The 21,224-nt window shown below is 42.9% G+C and overlaps 1 protein-coding gene across 4 annotated transcripts in view; it reads left to right on the top strand.

The window, feature by feature from the left end:
• cd8a (CD8a molecule) overlaps positions 1-12,811 on the top strand; it is a 29,405-nt gene extending 16,594 nt beyond the window's left edge. For all 4 annotated transcript variants that reach the window (XM_078228912.1, XM_078228819.1, XM_078228732.1 and 1 more), the window contains 2 exons: positions 5,229-5,277; positions 11,349-12,811. In XM_078228912.1, coding sequence (XP_078085038.1) covers positions 5,229-5,274 — 46 coding nt within the window. In that variant the 3' untranslated portion in view covers positions 5,275-5,277; positions 11,349-12,811. The remainder of the gene's footprint in view (positions 1-5,228; positions 5,278-11,348) is intronic.
• Positions 12,812-21,224: the final 8,413 nt, after the last annotated feature.

Genomic DNA, 21,224 nt, shown 5'->3' with positions numbered 1-21,224 from the left:
TTATTAGAACAAGAAATGCCTTGCCAATGTTGGTTAGGCAAAGTCAAAAACATCATTCAAAAGGCAACTGGATATGTATTCCAGAGGGAAAATAAAAAAGGATATGTACAGAAAAAGAGCAAGAAAGTGGCAATAGTATAGATATATCCAATAGTAGCATAGAATAACCTGAGAACCTCAATAAAGTGATCATTCCTTCCTACCTCTAGATTTATTTTAAGGACACAAGAATGCACAGAAAAGAAAAACATTTGGTTAATCAATCGTTCCACAAATCACAATCAATATAGCCCAACTAATCTTCAAGGGAACACTGCATTCTGCTATCTATTCCAAAGGGTCAAACACAAGTCCAAAATATCCATCTATTCTCACAATTCCATTGCTCAATTCTTGCCAACTGCTTTCCACAGATAACACTGAAAACTTTCCCTCAATCCATCCCCAAGGATATTTCATGTGGCATCCGATATTCTCAGTCTTTGCTTAGCTGTGTAACCTTCAATGCCATTTTCAACCATATATTTATTCTGCTTTTTTTGAAGCAGTGTTCTATACTTTATACTCTATTTAAAAAGTAGATGGTGGAATATCAGTTATAAGACTCAACTTAATCTTAAGAGTTTCTGTTGATACCAGTAACTTAGTCAAACTTTTTATAATGATGTCACTAGAATTGCCCAAACAAAGCAGAACCATCTTGCTCATTCCCAAGTATTCATAATTCTATATATTAAACTCAGTTTTTTGCATGAAATTGTATTTTTACCAGTCTATCCATTATGTGTCTTCTAACAAATGAAGAATGTTTTGCATGACAGCATGGTAATTGTCTAAGGTTGACAAGTGTGTAATTATAGCCACACCAATTTTTCATTCTCTTCATGCACACAAAAATGTCGTTACCCATTGAACAACATCTAGTTCATTGTATTTTATTTGGAGGGAAACATTTTTTAACAATCTCTGAATTCTGGATTCTTTGATATTCAAAATCCATAGAATCCCTACAGTGCAGAAGAAGGCCATTTGGCCCATCGGGTCTACACCAATCCTCCGAAAGTGCACTCAATCCAGGCCTACTCCCCCATCCTATCCCCATAACCTCACGGATTTACCATGGCTAATCCACCTAACCCACACTTCTTTTGGATACTAAGGGACTATTTTAGCATGGCCAATCTACCTAACCTGAAAATGTGGAGGGGAGATACCTCCAAGAAAATCAGCCATATCTAGCTGGGAATAAAATTAAAGATTATATGGATAAGTATAGATTAAAGAAATCAAATAATGCATGGAAGCAAGAGCAGAGAAAGATGTTCCTAAGTAAGGTGATAAATCATGACTGAATTTTATGGAGATATTAGAATCAATAAATGGTCAGGAATTTGGTCTGATTGTCTTTGAGAATCATATTATATTTGTCCAACATGTTCCCTCAGACAGTCAAATTAATGAGGAAAAGTTTATAATAATAAGTTGTTTATACAAATATAGGCCTGATTGGCCAATTGTGGTTTATTTGTTCTATACATATACCATAACTAAGCTGCTGTGGGAAACCTTACAGCTGTACACTAAATAGCCTTGGCAGAGACCAGGAGATACGTGGCTCATTAACAAAATGCAAGATAAATATTATTCTTGGTAAAAGTACCAACTATGCATTTCCAATTGAAATATAGATTAAGAAAATTGTTCCTTTATTTGAGATCTCATTTTGAAAAACCAAATCCATAATATTAATTCAGACCACACCCAAATTATACTCAATGGTAAAATACCATTTACCATACGTTCTATTTAAACATGAATCATTCTTATCAGTCCACAATGATTAAATTTTTACATATGCTAACCGATTTGAGCACAGCTGTGGGGCAGGTATTCTAGGCCTCATATGAATGATAATCAGTTTAGTTTTAAATTTATTTTTCCAATTATTCAATATTAAAGAATGACCAGGGTGAGGTTAGGGCCGGTCAAGGACAGTAGTGGGAACTTGTGTATGGAGTCAGTAGAGATAGGCGAGGTGATGAATGAATACTTTTCTTCAGTGTTCACCAAGGAGAGGGGCCATGTTTTTCAGGAAGAGAAGGTGTTACAGGCTAATAGGCTGGAGGAAATAGATGTTCGGAGGGAGGATGTCTTGGCAGTTTTGAATAAACTGAAGGTCGATAAGTCCCCTGGGCCTGATGAAATGTATCCTAGGATTCTGTGGGAGGCAAGGGATGAGATTGCAGAGCCTTTGGCGTTGATCTTTGGGTCCTCGCTGTCCACGGGGATGGTGCTAGAGGACTGGAGAATGGCGAATGTTGTTCCTCTGTTTAAGAAAGGGAATAGAAATGACCCTGGTAATTATAGACCGGTTAGTCTTACTTCGGTGGTTGGTAAATTGATGGAAAGGGTCCTTAGGGATGGGATTTACGACCATTTAGAAAGATGCGGATTAATCCGAGATAGTCAGCACGGATTTGTGAAGGGCAAGTCGTGCCTCACAAATTTGATAGAATTTTTTGAGGAGGTAACTAAGTGTGTTGATGAAGGTAGGGCAGTTGATGTCATATACATGGATTTTAGTAAGGCGTTTGATAAGGTCCCCCATGGTCGGCTTATGATGAAAGTGAGGAGGTGTGGGATAGAGGGAAAGTTGGCCGATTGGATAGGTAACTGGCTGTCTGACCGAAGACAGAGGGTGGTGGTCGATGGAAAATTTTCGGATTGGAGGCAGGTTGCTAGCGGTGTGCCGCAGGGATCAGTGCTTGGTCCTCTGCTCTTTGTGATTTTTATTAATGACCTAGAGGAGGGGGCTGAAGGGTGGATCAGTAAATTTGCTGATGACACCAAGATTGGTGGAGTAGTGGATGAGGTGGAGGGCTGTTGTAGGCTGCAAAGAGACATAGATAGGATGCAAAGCTGGGCTGAAAAATGGCAAATGGAGTTTAACCCTGATAAATGTGAGGTGATTCATTTTGGTAGGACAAATTTAAATGTGGATTACAGGATCAAAGGTAGGGTTCTGAAGACTGTGGAGGAACAGAGAGATCTTGGGGTCCATATCCACAGATCTCTAAAGGTTGCCAGTCAAGTGGATAGAGCTGTGAAGAAGGCCTATAGTGTGTTAGCTTTTATTAACAGGGGGTTGGAGTTTAAGAGCCGTGGGGTTATGCTGCAACTGTACAGGACCTTGGTGAGACCACATTTGGAATATTGTGTGCAGTTCTGGTCACCTCACTATAAGAAGGATGTGGAAGCGCTGGAAAGAGTGCAGAGGAGATTTACCAGGATGCTGCCTGGTTTGGAGCGTAGGTCTTATGAGGAAAGGTTGAGGGAGCTAGGGCTGTTCTCTCTGGAGCGGAGGAGGCTGAGGGGAGACTTAATAGAGGTGTATAAAATGATGAAGGGGATAGATAGAGTGAACGTTCAAAGACTATTTCCTCGGGTGGATGGAGCTATTACAAGGGGGCATAACTATAGGGTTCGTGGTGGGAGATACAGGACGGATATCAGAGGTAGGTTCTTTACGCAGAGAGTGGTTGGGGTGTGGAATGGACTGCCTGCAGTGATAGTGGAGTCAGACACTTTAGAAACATTTAAGCGGTTATTGGATAGGCACATGGAGCACACCAGGATGATAGGGAGTGGGATAGCTTGATCTTGGTTTCAGATAAAGCTCGGCACAACATCGTGGGCCGAAGGGCCTGTTCTGTGCTGTACTGTTCTATATTAAGTAATTAGAAATATTCATTTAACTAGAATGCAGCCATGGAACATGAAAAATATCTTAAATGCACAGTAAATGTTTAGTAATGATGCTTTGTGTGAAGCAATTTGTTCCTATTGAAGGATTTCAGGGATAGACCTATACCAATACATCATTCAGTTTTCATTAAGCCACTTACTAAGTTGCGATGTAAGTATTTAAAATACATTAAATAAGTCAGTCCAAACTTCATCTGACTTTTCTTTTCTATCCCTATCTTACTGTGAATCATAGGAACATAGGGTATTAAAGGGGGTGGCAGCAGAGATGGTGGATACATTGATTATGATATTTCAAAATTCCTTGGATTCTGTTGAGGTCCCGGTGGATTGGAAACATGCTAATCATAGAATCCTTACAATACAGAAGGAGGCCATTTGGCCCATCGAGCCTGCACCGACAACAGTCCCACCCTATCCCCGTAACCCCATATATTTACCCAATACTAGGATCAATTTAGCATGCCAATCAATCTAACCCGCACATCTTTGGACTGTGGGAGGAAACTGGAGCACCCGGAGGAAACCCACGCAGACACGGGGAGAACGTGCAAACTCCACACACACAGTGACCCAAGCTGGGAATCAAACCCGGGTCCCTGGCGCTGTGAGGAAGCAGTGCTAACCACTGTGCCACCATGCCGCCCCTATTCAAAAAGGGCTAGAGGCAATAAGTAGGAAACTATAAGCCAGTTAGCTTGATCTCTGTGGTGGGGAAGTTGCTGGAATCAATCATTAAGGAGGAGATGACTGACCATTAGGAAAGACAAAGCTGAATCCACCAATGCATGGTTTTATGAAGGGAAAGTCATGCTTGACAAACTTGCCTGAGTTCTTTGAGGACGTAACCAACAAGGTGGATAGTGGGGCGCCTATGGATGTAGTCTATCTAGACTTCCAGAAGACGATTGACAAGATGTCGCATAAAAGACTGATCCAGAAGGTGAGATTGCAGGGGATTGGGAGTGGAGTATTAGATTGGATTGCGGATTGGCTGACTGATAGAAAGCAGAGGGTCAAGATAAATGGGCCCTTCTCTGGCTGGCAAAATTTTCCTATGTTCCAATAGACACCTCGGAGCAGAAGTAGGCAATTCAGCCCTTCGAGCCTGCTCTGCCATTCAATCAGATCATGGCTGATCTCCTCCTGGTCTCCAATCCACCTCTCTCCCTGTTCCCCATATCCCTTTAACCCATTTTTTAAAAATCAGAAATATATCTATCTCCTTCTTGAAACTATTAAATGATTTAGACTCCACCGTGCTATAGGGCAGCAAGTTCCACAAATTCACCACCCTCTGTGAGAAGTAGTTCCTCCTCACAGAATCACAGTTGCTTTGCAATTTTCCTTATTTCTTTTGCAGGCAAGGGGCATATTAAGGTTCACCGTCAATTATAATATATTCAAGAAAAAGGGAATTTTTGCTTCTTGCATTAACATATTTTTATTCATTATTTATTTAGACCAATGGCTGAAGAGTTTAGAAAACCAACAAACGGATACTATTAACACGTAAGTACTCTACTTCAGTTAAAGAAAGAACCATGGATATAATGCAAGTATGTTTTTAGTATTGCAAAGATAAGCTATAGATGCAGAAATATATGTTAGGTTTTGGGATTACTTGGTAATGATTCATACAGCCCATGACATCGTAATAACAACCTTAATTTGTACAGTGTCATAAAATGTCCCAAGGTACATCACTGATAATTAATTAATTAGGTGATTAAAGTTTAAAGTGTATTTATTAGTGTTGCAAGTAGGCTTACTCTGCAATGAAGTTACTGTGAAAATCCCCTAGTCGCCACACTCCAGCACCTGTTCGGGTACACTGAGGGAGAATTTAGCATGGCCAATGTACCTAACCAGCATGTCTTTCAGACTGTGGAAGGAAACTGGAGCACCCGGAGGAAACCCATGGGGAGAACGTGCAGACTCTGCACAGACAGTGACCCAAGCCAGGAATCGAACCCGGGTCCCTGGTGCTGTGAGTCAGCAGTGCTAACCACGTTTAGTCAGGAAGATAGATTTTGTGAAAGCTTTGAAGGGTGTGTAGGGAAGTAGCAAGGTAAAGGGATTTGGAGAGAAATTTCCCGAGATGGGACTGAGACAACAGCTACCAAGTACCAATGCTGGGAAAGGGTGATGTATTCGGATGCAAACAGGTGTAGAGCTGGAAGACATTACAAATGTTCGACAGGGAATTTTAAAATGAGGACAATAATTTTGAATCCAGCACATTGGAGGACACAGAGTCAATGGAGGTCAGCAAGGATGAGTTGATGGATGAGTGGGACTTAGACAGGTTGCATGTGGCAGAGTGTCAGACAAGTTGTGTAGTATAGGAAGGAGTCCAGGATGCTATAAAGGAGTATGTTTCTGAAGTCTATTCTTCATCCAATGAAAGTATATATATATAAATATTTCAATAGCAAAGACCTTGAGATATGGTGGAAAAGGATACATTTACAATAGTGGAAGTGTGCTATTTTAATGGTGGATGAGTAGAAGCTCAGCTGAGGTTCAAGCTGGACAATAAGATTTCATATTGTTCATTTCAACTTAATGGTCAGGTAGGTGGTTGAAGTCAAGATCTTTTTGGTAGGATCTAAGATGCTTCACTTTTCCTAATATTAACTGCTCTGAATGTTCTAAGAAACCGTTCTTACTTCTGTTATCTGTTTCTTTCTTTCTAACAAACATTGAATTCAATGTGCTAACCTCCCCAACTCCACACTCTTTAATTTCTCCAGTAATCTCCTGTGTTCCTCTTCGATAAGGGTTTCTCTGAAAGTCCATGTACACCACCTTCAGTGTATTTCTCCAATTCACCAAATCTGTCACCTCCTCAAAGAACTCCATCAGGGTTTGTCAAGCATGATCTTCTTTTCCGAAATCTGTCTTGGCTGTTTGCAATTTGTGTTTTCTCCATCTAGGTAGTTAGTCATTTTGTAATCTTGAATTAAAGATTTGAAAATTTCCCCTTCTGCTACCAGAACAGCTAACCACACTGTTCTGAAATTAGCCACTCGACTGCGTTCCTTTTTATACTGCAAATGGCCACAGTGCCTGGAACTAGCAATGAGAAAAAGTAATTAAGCTAAGTAACTGCTTCTGATTTCTATTAGCTGATCTCTGCTGGAACAGGTGCACAAGTTGATGTCAGAAGAGGACAAGATCAAACTCATGTGTGATTACCTCCACAGTCCAACCTGCCTAATCCTGGCTGTCTACATACTCAAATAAAGAATGGCTTCAGGATAAAATACTCTAAGATTCCTGATGCCTGTGGAACTTTAGCCCAGCAGAGCTCAAGGGGAGAGAGAAAGTGAGAAAATTCCAAAAGAAACAAAAAAGATTATATATGCTAGAGCTTTAAAATCAACATTTAATTATCAACAACTCTAAAACTGTGCAGCAGGGAAAAGTGTTGGTAAACTTACACTTGGGACCAAGTTTATCTTTTCTTGTCTGTTGGGGAGGCGATGGCCTAGTGGTATTATCGCTAGACTATTAATCCAGAAACTCAGCTAATGATCTGGGTTCGAATCCTGTCCCTGGCAGATGGTGGAGTTTGAATTCAATAAAAATGTCTGGAATTACGAATCTAATGATAACCATGAAACAATTATCAGGAAAAAGTCATCTGATTCACTAATGTCCTTTAGGGAAGGAAATCTGCTGCCCTTACCTGGCCTGACCTACATGTGACTCCAGAGTCACAGCAATGTGGTTGACCCTCAACTACCCACTGCACAAGGGCAACTAGGGATGGGCAATAAATGCTGGCCAGCCAGCAATGCCCATGTCTCACGAATGAATCAAAATAAAATGAAAGGAGTGTATATAATATTGGCTTTCCACTTTGCTCAGTTTTAGTTAATGCTATTTCACAATTATTCTTTGATAAGTTTAATAATTCAGAGATGGTTCCTCTTGGACCTGGTTAGCCTGTGCTATACTTTTCATCAATGCTACTGGTGATACCTTACTAATAACCTTCAGCATGCCAGCTCATTTTTCATTAGGGGATTTTAAAAAGATTTTTCTTTGCTTTTAGTTTGGCTTTTAACTATTTTGACTGTTTTGACTACTATCAAAGGAAAGTGCAGTTTTTAAAATGTAGCTTTAGGAATTGCTGTGAATTTATGCTATTGTGTCCGGGTTTAGTAAGTTTGAATATAAGTAACAAGATATATATTCTTGCACATCTAGACTACTAGATGAACATACAATTTGTTACAGTTTAGTAAGTTATAGCTTTGTTGTTTCTTGGAAACTTGACATTTTGAAATAGGGTAGGTGAATAAATGGAACATGATTTGCACAAAGTGTAGCATTTTTCAGAGGAACAGGTAACTTTGACCTTTGCTATCCAAAACTCTCCACCATTGAGGATTTTCATATTTCATGTCTGGGTGTGTGGTAGACAAATTGATAGGGATTGATGCAATGGTAGTCAACAAGCCTATTGTTATTGTATTATGTAACTGCCAGTAAGGAGAAGGCAAACTATCTGAACCTTTGTCCTTTTATAGCCCAGCCCTATTTTACAAAGTATTCAACCATGGGATATGAATGTTACTGACACGACTAGTATTTATTGCTCACCCCTTATCACCTTGAGATGCTGGTGGTGAGCTGTCTTCTTAAACTGCTACAATCCATGCAGTGCTGTTAGGGAGGGAGTTCCAGCATTTTGACCCAGAGATATTACAGGAGCGGCAATATAGCTCCAGGCCAAGATGTTTAATGGCTTGGAGGAGAACTTGCGCATGATGGTGTCTCCATGCAGTTGCTGCCCTTATTCTTCTAGATGGTAAAGGCCTCAGGTTTGGAAAGTGTTATTGAAGGAGCCTTGGCGAGTTACTTCACTGCATTTTGGAGATGCCACTGTGTGCTAGTGGTAGAGGTGGTGGATGTTTTAAAGTGTTGGATTAGGTGCCAATCAAGCGGGCTGCTTTGACTTGGATGGTATCAAGCTTCTTCTGTGTTGTTGGAGCTTCACTCATCCAGGCAGGTGGGGAGTGTTCCATCACACTGTAGGGCATGGATATGTTTTGGGGAGTCAAGAGGTAAGTTACTCACTACAGAATTCCCTGATTAACCTCTGATTTGCTCTTGTCGCCACGGTAGTTTTATGGCTCATCTAATTAAGTTCCTGGTTAATAACACTCAGAATGTTGATAGTGGGGGATTATATGATGTTAACATCATTGAACATCAAGAACTATGGTTAGATACTTTTGTGTTGGAGATTGTCAGTGCTTGGTGATGCACTATCAATCAAGCAAAGACTAGTTTGTATGCAAGAACAAATAGGCTTTTATTCGCAAAAGACTTGGAGCACACCCATGCTGATGAACTGGTCCAAAGACTGAGGAGGGGGGGGGTGGGGAGCAGTCACCTTTATACCTGGACTAGGGGGGGGGAGGAGCCGCAGGCAGGGCCGGCAGGGGCATGCCCAGGCATGTCACACACACACACAGGTAATAAGCCTGTTTACCACATTTGGCACATGTGCTCTGAATGTTACTCATGGACCTGAGCCTGAAAGTTGTCCATATCTTCCCGTTGCATGTAGTTGGGCTGACTTCAATATCTGGGGGAATGCACATGGTACTAATCACAGCACAATCATAAGTAAACATCCCTACTTCTGACCTTATGATGGAGGGCGGAAAATTGATTGAGCAGCAAATTACCGTCAGGAACTCCTGCACCCTGGGACGATGGGCCTCCAACAACCACATACCTTTGTGCTAGGTATGAAACCAACCAGTGGAGAACTTTCTCCCAATTCCCATTGGTTTGAATTTTGCTCAGGCTCCTTGATGCTACACGCAGTCAAATGCTGCCATGATGTTAAAGCACTGTCACTCTCATTTCAGTTCTGCAATTCAGCTCTTTTGTCTATATTTGGACCCAAACTGCATTGAGGTCTGCAAAACCTAATCCGTTGGTGAGCAGGTTGTTGCTGTGTAAGTGCCAGTTGACAACACTGTCAATGACACTTTCCATCACTTTGCTGATGATTGAGTGCTGATACAAGGGTTATAATTGGCCGATTTGGATTTGTCCTGCTTTTTGCAGACAGGATAGTGTTGGGCAATTGGAAAATTGGAACTGGAATATTCCAGTGTTGATGCTATAATGAACAGCATGGTGCGGTTAGTTCTGGACAACAGGTCTTCAGTACTACCTCTGAGATGTTGCAAGGGCCCAGAGACTCTGCTTTTTTTAAGTTTATTTATTAGTTACAAGTAAGGCTTACATTAACACTGCAATGAAGTTACTGTGAAATTCCCCTAGTTTCCACAGTCCAGCGCCTGTTCGGGTCAATGCACCTAACCAGCACGTCTTTCAGAATGTGGGAGGAAACCGGAGCACCCGCAGGAAACCCATGCAGACACGGGGAGTACGTGCAGACTCCATACAGACAATGACCCAAGCCGGGAATCGAACCCAGGTCTCTGGCACTGTGAAGCCGCAGTGCTAACCACTGTACTACCATGCCCCCCATCAGTGCCTTCAACTGTTTCTTGGTGTCATGAATGGGATTGGTGATGGCTGACCCCCACACGATGGACAGAAGGGTCTCTTATTGTGCTATCAAACTCTATAAGGCAAACAGAAAATGCTGGGCAAACACAGCGGTTCTGGCAGCATCTGTGGAGGGAGAAACAGGAGTCAACGTTTCAAGTCCAAAATGATTCTTCTCCTTTCCGAGTTGAGATTTTCCAGCATCTGCAATAATTTGCTTTGAATTCCCTGGAAATTAGATCTGGTTTACAAATCCAGTATAGGTTGGCACCTGTAATCTCTGTCCTCCCCACGTCACATTAAAAAGTTAGAACCTGTGTAATAGCCTTTTCCACCCTGCTCTGAATGGCAAACTAAATGGCTCTCCCAAAATTAGCTCTGCTAACACTGTCCTAGATATTCCAATTCACTGTCCTACACCATCTAATGTGATTTGATTTTGATTTGATTTATTATTGCCACATGCATTAGTATACAGTGAAAAGTATTGTTTCTTGTGTGCTATACAGACAAAGCATACCATTCATAGAGTACATAAGGGAGAAGGAAAGAAGAGGGTGCAGAAGGTAGTGTTACAGTAATAACTAGGGTGTAGAGAAAGATCAACTTAATATATGGTAGGTCCATTCAAAAGTCTCGTGGCAGCAGGGAAGAAGCTGTTTTTGAATCGGTTGGTATGTGTCCTTTTGTATCATTTTCTCAATGGGCGAAAGTGGAAGATTGTATGCCCGGGGTATGAGGGGTCCATGATTATGCTGGCTGCTTTTCCGAGGCAGCGGGAAGTGTAGACAGAGTCAATAGATGGGAGGCTGGTTTGCGTGATGAACTGGGCTACATTCACGACCGTATGTAGGTTCTTGTGGTCTTGGGCAGAGCAGGAGCCATTCCAAGCTGTGATACATCCAGAAAGAATGCTTTCTCTGGTGCATCTGTAAAAGTTGATGAGAGTCGTACCCCCAGAGTGCAGGTTTCTTAGCTCACCTATGTTGTTTCATGAATATATTATATTAATAAGATCTCGATTTTCCCCACTTCAGGTTAATGTCTGAAAACATTCAACATGGAATCCTTGAATCACTTCTTGAGAACAAAATGGAAACTGCACGGAAATCGGCATAGAACTGATCCTCTGTCCTTCAATGGATCTTCACATTTTTGCACAATGCCTATTAAACTGTCCTGTCACTGTAGTAACTTTGCTGTAGCTGAAACTTGTACGCCATGAATATACTGAAATGTGGGTTTGTCACTAATATAAAGGTGGATTTGTAACCCTCATACCTCCCCCAGTGGGTGGAGGCAATTCTGTGTTCGACAAAATAAGTCAGTCACAGTCAAAGCAGTAATTTTATACGTGTCCAACAGCCCTGGTCAAAATAGGAAATTCCACATCCCCCTGTTGGGGCCGGAGTGTCAAAGGGCGACCCCACAAGTGGCAGGGTCACTGAGCCAGCCTGTTACACATACTGGGATCTGCATTTCACACTCTGGGAAGACAGTCCCTTCGCCCAACCAGGGCAGCATGATGGTGGCACAGTGGTTAGCACTGCTGCTTCTCAGCACCAGGGACCCAGGTTCAATTCTTGACCTGGGTCACTGTGTGGAGTTTGCATGTTCTCCTGTGTGGGTTTCTTCCAGGTGCTCTGGTTTCCTCCCTCAGTCTGAAAGATGTGCTGGTTAGGTAGATTGGCCATGCTAAATTCTCCCTCAGTGTACCTGAACAGGTGCCGGAGTTTGACGGCTAGGGGATTTTCACAGTAACTTCATTGCAGTGTTAATGTAAGCCTACTTGTGACATTAATAGATAAACTAAAAAAAAACTTAAGAGAGGAGGAGGGTCCACAAATCAGAACTTCCTGATCTCCAGTATCACCCCGCAGACTGGTGATCTCCACCTTGAATGAAAGAGATGTGGCAGCCAATGGCCTGAGCAATCCTTCTTTGCTTTACGCTTTCCATGAAGGCATGATTACATGGTGAGGGGATGGGGAAGGGCAGAGGGTCTAGTTTTACCGTACTGGGGGTAATGTTCATCTTAAATTCCTTTCTGACTTGTGACCGAATGCAGCCTCCTAACTGGCAGAGAAACAAGTGGCAAGGAGAGTGTTAAGGTTGGCATCTCCGACCCCATGTGTGGCACATTGAGTAAAAGTCCCTCTGTTCATAGCCATAACTATTACCATCTTCATAAGGAGTTGCTGGGGTTAATCATGGGGAGATGAGGTTCTGTGGGACAAGAGGAATTCAATCCAGGAGTTAGGATTTGACTGTAAATAGGTGTGCATTTTTCTTCTGTATTCTTGTGAATGTCTAACATGGCATCAAATACTTGCATTCCCACATTCTGTCTGGATTTATGAATCATTTGTTAATCTTTTAAGTATGTTTTTTTTTAAACCGATCCGTTTTTTGTTTAACCTGAGAATTGCTGTCTTCACTGGAGCTTTTGGCAAATCTGAAATGAATGGAATGTAGCTGTTGTGAGATTAAACATTACAGTAAACAACAAGCCCGGTCTCGTTGGCCTTTTCTGTCACTTCACAAACCACAGCAGCAGGTGACTGGCCGCAGATCTGAACAATTCTCGCCAGCACGGAAAATAATTGTTTCGTGTCAATATAACACATGCAAAAAACCCCGTCAAACAACCCTGTGATCTTCACAGCAAGTGTGTGTGTTTGGGGGCCAGAGGTTCTCCCCTTTAACAATGAACACCATCCCTCCTCCTTCTCGTCAAACATAGAATCCCTACAGTGCAGAAGGAGACCATTCGGCCCATCGAGTCTGTGCCGACTCTCGGACAAAGCGGTTTATCCAGACCCACCCCACCCCCCCATCCTATCCCCATAACCTTGTGCATTTACCCCGCTAATCCACCTAATCTGCACACTTTGGGACACGAAGGGTCAATTTAGCATGGCCAATCCACCTAACCCACATATCTTTGGAGCATGGGAGGAAATCAAAGCACCCAGAGGAAACCAACACAGACACGGGGAGAATGTGCAAACACCACACAGGCAGTCACACAAGCCAGGAATCGAACTTGTGTCCCTGGTGTGAAGCATCAATGCTAACTACTGAACCATGACTGCGGAAATCAGATTTTTGGACCACTTTTCAGACAACATGCAACCAACAAGACAGGAATATGAAAGTAAAGTGGCAGCAAATGGTCTAAGTAATTGTTTTCTATGCACCAAAATGAAATTGAATCAGCAGGATATCAACAACTGTAGGGTAGCGTTGGAGTGAGATAAAATGTTAGCTGGGGTGTACCTGCTGCAAGAGGGAGGCCATGACCTGATGGTACTTCCTTCCCCTCTTTGATCTCCATGTTGATCGTGTTCTAGGCTTTGTGTAGTGTGGCATGCTCAAATTTGCAGCATTTTAAAACAATGTAAAATAATTTCGATAAAAGAGAACAACGAAACTTATTTCTATCGAAAGAGTCCTCACCCCAAATACACATACACAAACCAACAGTGTTGGAGCCTGAATTTATAGCAGATTCTTTTCAGAAAACATTCCACTTCAGCTGCAGACAAAAAGAGCTCATTGCAAAAACTACAGCGGAGCCTGTACAAGCAGGAGCAAAATGCAGTTAGTAAAGGATAGCACCATCACATGTGCTATGTAAAATCAGTTCCAGTTATTTAACAGCAGTGTGATTGGCTGGGAAATTACTGAGTCATTTCATGCTGGCTGGAAATAGTGCTGTCGCGAAGTGCAACCATAATAGGATGGGGCAGGAGCAATGGAGAAGTTCAAAGATAGGGTGAAACTTCACACTCAATGTGTAGGAATGCATAGACTGCATTGAATAGAATCCCTACAGTACAGAAGGAGGCCGTTCAGCCCATCAAGTCTGCGCCGACCACAATCCCACCCAGGCCCTATCCTTGTAACCCCACGTAATCCCCCTGACACTAAGGGGCAATCCCACCCAGACCTGTTCCCTGTAACCTGAAGTATTTACCCCACTAATCCCCCTAACCTACACATCTTGGGACACTAAGGGGCAGTTTAGCATGGCCAATCTCCCTAACCTGCACATCTTGTGTGGGAGGAAACCGGAGCACCCGGAGGAAACCCCATGCAGACATGGAGAGAATGTGCAAACTCCACACAGATAGTCACCCGAGGCCGGAATTGAACCCAGGTCCCCGGTGCTGTGAGACAACAGTGCTAACCACATTACCACCCTGCCACCCATAGTGATCCTGTGTTGTTAACTTTTGAGGGGAAAGTTGCATTCAGTAGAGCTTTGGATGAATTTAAGTTTATGAGGATCGCAAATAAGAACATAAGAAATAGGAGCAGGGGGAGGCAGAAAGGACATTTGAGGTAGTTTGGGCTGAGGTTAGAAACAGGAAAGGAGAGGTCACCCTGTTGGGAGTTTTTTATAGACCTCCGAAAAGTTCCAGAGATGTAGAGGAAAAGATTGCAAAGATGATTCTGGATAGGAGCGAAAGTAACAGGGTAGTTGTACTGGGGGACTTTAACTTTACAAATATTGACTAGAAAAGCTATAGTTCGAGTACTTGAGAGGGGTCGGTTTTTGTCCAATGTGTGCAGGAAGGCTTCCTGACGCAGTACGTAGATAGACCAACAAGAGGCGAGGCCACATTGGATTTGGTACTGGGTAATGAACCAGGCCAGGTGTTAGATTTGGAGGTAGGTGAGCACTTTGGTGACAGTGGCCACAATTCGATTATGTTTACCTTCGCAATGGAAAAGGATAGGTATATACCAAAGGGCAAGAGTTATAACTGGGGGAAAGGAAATTATGATGCGATTAAGCGAGATTTAGCTGGCATAGGTTGGGGAAGGAAACTACAGGGGATGGGCACAATTGTAATGTGGAACTTGTTCAAGGAACAGCTACTATGCGTCCTTGATAAACATGTACCTGTCAGACAGGGAGGAAGCAGACGTGTGAGGGAACCGTGGTTTACTAAGGAGGTTGAATCTCTTGTGAAGAGGAAGAAGGAGACTTATGTTAAGATGAGACGTGAAGGCTCAGTTAGGGCACTTGAGAGTTACAAGTTAGCCAGGAAGGACCTAAAGAAAGAGTTAAGAAGAGCCAGGAGGGGACATGAGAAATCTTTGGCAGGTAGGATCAAGGAAAACCCTAAAGCTTTCTATAGGTATGTCAGGAGTGAAAGAATGACTAGGGTAAGATTAGGGCCAGTCAAGGATAGTAGTGGGAAGTTGTGCGTGGAGTTTGAAGAGGTAGGAGAGGCACTAAATGAATATTTTTCGTCGGTATTCACACTGGAGAGGGACAGTGTTGTCGAGGGGAGTACTGAGATGCAGGCTGTTGGGCTGGATGGGATTGGTGTTCATATGGAGGAGGTGTTAGCAATTCTGGAAAGGGTAAAAATAGATAAGTCCCCTGGGCCGGATGGGATTTATCCTAGGATTCTCTGAGAGGCTAGGGAGGAGATTGCAGAGCCTTTGGCTTTGATCTTTGTGTCGTCATTGTCTACAGGAACAGTGCCAGAAGACTGGAGGATAGCAAATGTTGTCCCCTTGTTCAAGAAGGGAAGTAGAGACAACCCTGGTAATTATAGACCGGTGAGCCTTACTTCTGTTGTGGGCAAAGTATTGGAAAGGATTATAAGAGATAGGATTTATAATCACCTAGAAAGGAATAATTTGATTAGGGATAGTCAGCACGGTTTTGTGAAGGGTAGGTCGTGCCTCACAAACCTTATTGAGTTCTTTGAGAAGGTGACCAAAGAGGTGGATGAGGGTAAAGCGGTTGATGTGGTATATATGGATTTCAGCAAAGCGTTTGATAAGGTTCCCCATGGTAAGCTATTGCAGAAAATACGGACACATGGGATTGAGGGTGATTTAGTGGTTTGGATCAGGAATTGGCTAGCTGTAAGAAAACAGAGGGTGGTGGTTGATGGGAAATATTCATCCTGGAGTTCAGTTACTAGTGGTGTACCGCAAGGATCTGTTTTGGGGCCACTGCTGTTTGTCATTTTTATTAATGACCTGGATGAGGGCGTGGAAGGATGGATTAGTAAATTTGCGGATGACACTAAAGTCGGTGGAGTTGTGGACAGTGCGGAGGGAAGTGGCAGGTTACAGAGGGACATAGATAAGCTGCCTGTTGGCACCCAGGTTTATAGGGTTGTTAAGAAGGCGTACGGTGTATTAGCTTTTATTGGTAGAGGGATTGAGTTTCGGAGCCAGGAGATCATGCTGCAACTGTACAAAACTCTGGTGCGGCTGCATTTGGAGTATTGCGTACAGTTCTGGTCGCCGCATTATAGGAAAGATGTGGAAGTGTTGGAAAGGGTGCAGAGGCGATTTACCAGGATGTTGCCTGGTATGGTGGGAAAATCATATGAGGAAAGGCTGAGGGGCTTGAGGTTGTTTTCGTTAGAGAGAAGAAGGTTAAGAGGTGACTTAATAGAGGCATACAAGATGATCAGAGGATTAGATAGGGTGGATAGTGAGAGCCTTTTTCCTCAGATGGTGATGGCTAGCATGAGGGAACATAGCTTTAAATGGAGGGGTGAGAGATATAGGACAGATGTTAGAGGTAGGTTCTTTACTCAGAGAGTAATAAGGGTGTGGAATGCCCTGCCTGCAGCAGTAGTGGACTCGTCAACATTAAGAGCATTCAAATGGTTATTGGATAAACATATGGATGATATTGGAATAGTGTAGATTGGTTTTAGATTGGTTCCACTGGTCGGCGCAACATCGAGGGCCGAAGGGCCTGTACTGCTCTGTAGTGTTCTATGTTCTATGTTCTATTTGGCCCCAGAACAAAGGAACTTGCTTGATTAGTACTGTAAGTGACCACACCCCCACTCCTCAGACAGTATGTAATTTGGTGAAGAGGAAACAAAATACATAGATAACTGAGTGTGGTGAGTGTCTAGCAGTTGAATGAAGGGAATGTGCCAATTCTGAAAGGTAATGAAACTGTGCCACTAAAAAGAGAAATGAACATTGAAACATTTTGCTCAGATATCATGAATGAATTTTAAAAATCCAGGGGTCCATGTTAATCTGTTGGGGACATGGGTTCAAATCCCAACTCAGCAGCTGGTGGAATTGAAATCCAACCAATGTACAGTGGCATTGTAGGTCTCAGTGATGGTAACCATGATAATTGTCATCGATTATAGTAAAAACCCATCTGGTTCACTAATGTCCTGTAGGGAAGGAAATCTGCCGTCCTCACCCAGTCTGGTCTAAATGTGACTCCAGAACCATAACACTGTGATTGACTCTCAACTGAAATATAGTAACATAGAAACCAGAAGTAGGAGTCGGCCATTCGGCCCTTTGAGCCTGCTCCGCCATTCATTATGATCATGGCTGATCATCAAATTCAATATCCTGATCCCCCCCTTCCCCCATATCCCTTGATCCCTTTTGCCCCAACAGCTATATCCAATTTCTTCTTGAAATCAGACAACATTTTGGCCTCAGCTACATTCGGTGATAGTGAATTCCACATATTCTGGGTGAAGAAATTTCTCCTCACCTCAGTTCTAAAAGGTTTACCCCTTATCCTCAAACTATGACCCCTTGTTCTGGACTCCCCCACCATTGGGAACATTCTTTCTGAATCTACCCTGTCTAACCTGTTATAATTTTATAAGTTTCCATGAGATCCCCTCTCACTGTTCTAAACTCTTAATCCTAACTGACTTAGCCTTTCCTCATATGACAGACCTCCCATCCCAGGAATCAGCCTGGTAAACCTTCGCTGTACTCCCTCTATAGCAAGAGCATCCTTCCTCACATAAGAATACCAAAACTGCACACAATACTCCAGGTGTGGTCTCACCAACACCCGATACAATTGCAACAAAACATCCCTATCCCTTTACTCAGATCCTCTCGCTATGAAGGCCAACATATCATTTTGCGTTCTTTATTTCCTGCTGTACCTGCACACTTACTTTCAGTGACCAATGCACAGGGACACCAAGGTCTCACTGAGTATCCACCTCTCTCAATTTACACCCATTCAAGTCATAATCTGTCTTCTTATTACTGCTACCCAAGTGGATAACTTGACATTTATCCACATTATACTGCATATGCCATGCATTTGCCCACATACTCACCCTATCCAAATTACGCTGAAGCATCTCTGCATCCTCCTCACAGCTCTCCCTCCCACCCAATTTTGTATCATCTGCAAATTTGGAGATAATACATTTGGTTCCCTCTTCCAAATCATTAATATATAATGTGAACAGTTGGGGTCCTAACACAGATCCTGCAGAACCCCACTAGTCACGGTAGCACAGTGGTGAGCACTGCTGCTTCACAGCTCCAGGGTCCTGGGTTCGATTCCCGGCTCGGGTCACTGTCTGTGTGGAGTTTGCACATTCTCCTCGTGTCTGCGTGGGTTTCCTCCGGGTGCTCCGGTTTCCTCCCACAGTCCAAAGATGTGCGGGTTAGGTTGATTGGCCAGGTTAAAAATTACCCCTTAGAGTCCTGAGATGCGTAGGTTAGAGGGATTAGCGGGTAAAAATATGTGGGGGTAGGGCCTGGGTGGGATTGTGGTCGGTGCAGACTCGATGGGCCGAATGGCCTCCTTCTGCACTGTAGGGTTTCTATGTTTCTATGTCACTGACTGCCAATCAGAAAAAGACCCAGTTATGCCATCTCTTTGCTTCCTATCTGCTAACCAGCTTTCTATCCATCTCAAGACATTACCCGCAATCCCATGTGCTTTAACTTTACATAGTAGTCTGTTATGTGAGACCTTATCGAAAGCCTTCTGAAAGTCTAAATAAACCACATCCACTGGTTATCCTCGGTCAACTCAACTAGTTACATTCTCAAAGAATTCTAATAGACTCGTCAGGCATGATTTCCCCTTTGTAATTCCATGCTGACTTTGTCTGATTATACCACTGGCTTTCAAATGCCGAGTTATGAAATCCTTGATAATGGACTTTAGCAACTTCCCCAGTACCCACGTTAGGCTCACTGGTCTATAGTTCCCTGTTTTCTCTCTACTTCCCTTTTTGAATAGCGGGCTTACATTAGCTACTCTCCAATCTGTAGGAACCAGTCCAGAGTCCAAAGAATTTTGGAAAATAGCTACCAATATATCGACTATTTCCAGGGCCACTTCCTCAACTCTAGAATGAAGATTATAAGGACCTGGGGATTTATCCACATTCAATCTCATCAATTTCCCCCAAATCATTTCTCTACTAATGCTGATTTCCTTCAGCTCCTCACTAAAACTTGTTTCTCGCAGAACTTTTGGTACATTATTCGTGTCTTCCTTTGTGAAGACTGAAGCAAAGTATAAATTTAATTCCTTGGCCATTTCTTTATTCCCCATTATGAATTATCCCATTTCTGACTGTAAGGGGCCAACATTCATTTTGTCAATCTTTTTCTCTTTACATACCTATAGAAACTTTTACAGTCAGTTTTTATGTTCCCTGATAGCTGACTTTCATACTCTATTTTTTCCTTCTTAATCAATCGCCTAGTCCCCCTTTGCTGAATTTTAAACTGCTCCCAATCCTCAGGCCGATTGCTTTTTCTTGCCAATTTGTATGCTTCTTCCTTGAATCTGATACTATCTCCCTTGTAAGCCATGGTTTGGTCACAATTCCCTTACCACTGTTGCACCAAACAGGAATAAACAACTTCTGGAGTTCACCTACTTGTCCTTTAAATGCCTGCCATTGCCTGTCCACTGTCTTTCCTTTCAATAATGTTTCCCAGTCCATCATGGCCAATTCATGGCTCATACCATCATAGTTACCTTTATTGAGATTCAGGACCCTGGTCTCAGAATCAACTACATCACTATCCACCTTGACAAAGCGTTTTACCATATTATGGGCACTCGTCCCCAAGGGTTCTCTCACAACTAGATTGCCAACTAATCCTTTTTGAGTGGCTGGGCAAGCCATTCAATTCAAGGGCAATTAGGAGGAATGGGCAACAAGTCATCCTCACCAGCAATACCTGCCTCCACGATAAAGAAAAATAAAAACAAGTCTGTGTCATTGCACCAACTCACTTCTCCAGTTTCCTCACTGTCGTGCTGCACCTCACCACCAGCAAGTTACCCACAGGCACGAGGATAATCTACAGAACAGACTGTTCAACCTACACTGCCTTCAATCCAAAACCAAAACCACTCCAACCTCAGAGCTTCAGTATACAGATGACGCCTGTGTGTGTGAGTGCATGATGTGGAGATGCCGGCGTTGGACTGGGGTAAACACAGTAAGAAGTTTAACAACACCAGGTTGAAGTCATAGAACATAGAACAGTACAGCACAGAACAGGCCCTTCGGCCCACGATGTTGTGCCGAGCTTTATCTGAAACCAAGATCAAGCTATCCCACTCCCTAGCATCCTGGTGTGCTCCATGTGCCTATCCAATAACCGCTTAAATGTTCCTAAAGTGTCTGACTCCACTATCACTGCAGGCAGTCCATTCCACACCCCAACCACTCACTGCATAAAGAACCTACCTCTGATATCCTTCCTGTATCTCCCACCACGAACCCTATAGTTATGCCCCCTTGTAATAGCTCCATCTACCCGAGGAAATAGTCTTTGAACGTTCACTCTATCTATCCCCTTCATCATTTTATAAACCTCTATTAAGTCTCCCCTCAGCCTCCTCCGCTCCAGAGAGAACAGCCCTAGCTCCCTCAACCTTGTGAATGGTGAATCGTGTGGAGGACGGAGAAGATCTGCAGAGAGATTTGGACAGGCTGAGTGAGTGGGCGAGGATATGGCAAATGGAGTATAACGTTGACAAATGCGAGGTTATACACTTTGGAGGAAATAATAACAAATGGGATTACTATCTCAATGGAAACAAATTAAAACATGCTACCGTGCAAAGGGACCTGGGGGTCCTTGTGCATGAGACGCAAAAG

This window comes from Mustelus asterias, chromosome 1, assembly GCF_964213995.1.
Source record: "Mustelus asterias chromosome 1, sMusAst1.hap1.1, whole genome shotgun sequence".
Taxonomy (NCBI): Eukaryota; Metazoa; Chordata; class Chondrichthyes; order Carcharhiniformes; family Triakidae; genus Mustelus; species Mustelus asterias.
Note: the sequence above shows the minus strand (reverse complement) of the source record. Positions and strands in the feature narration are given on the sequence as shown.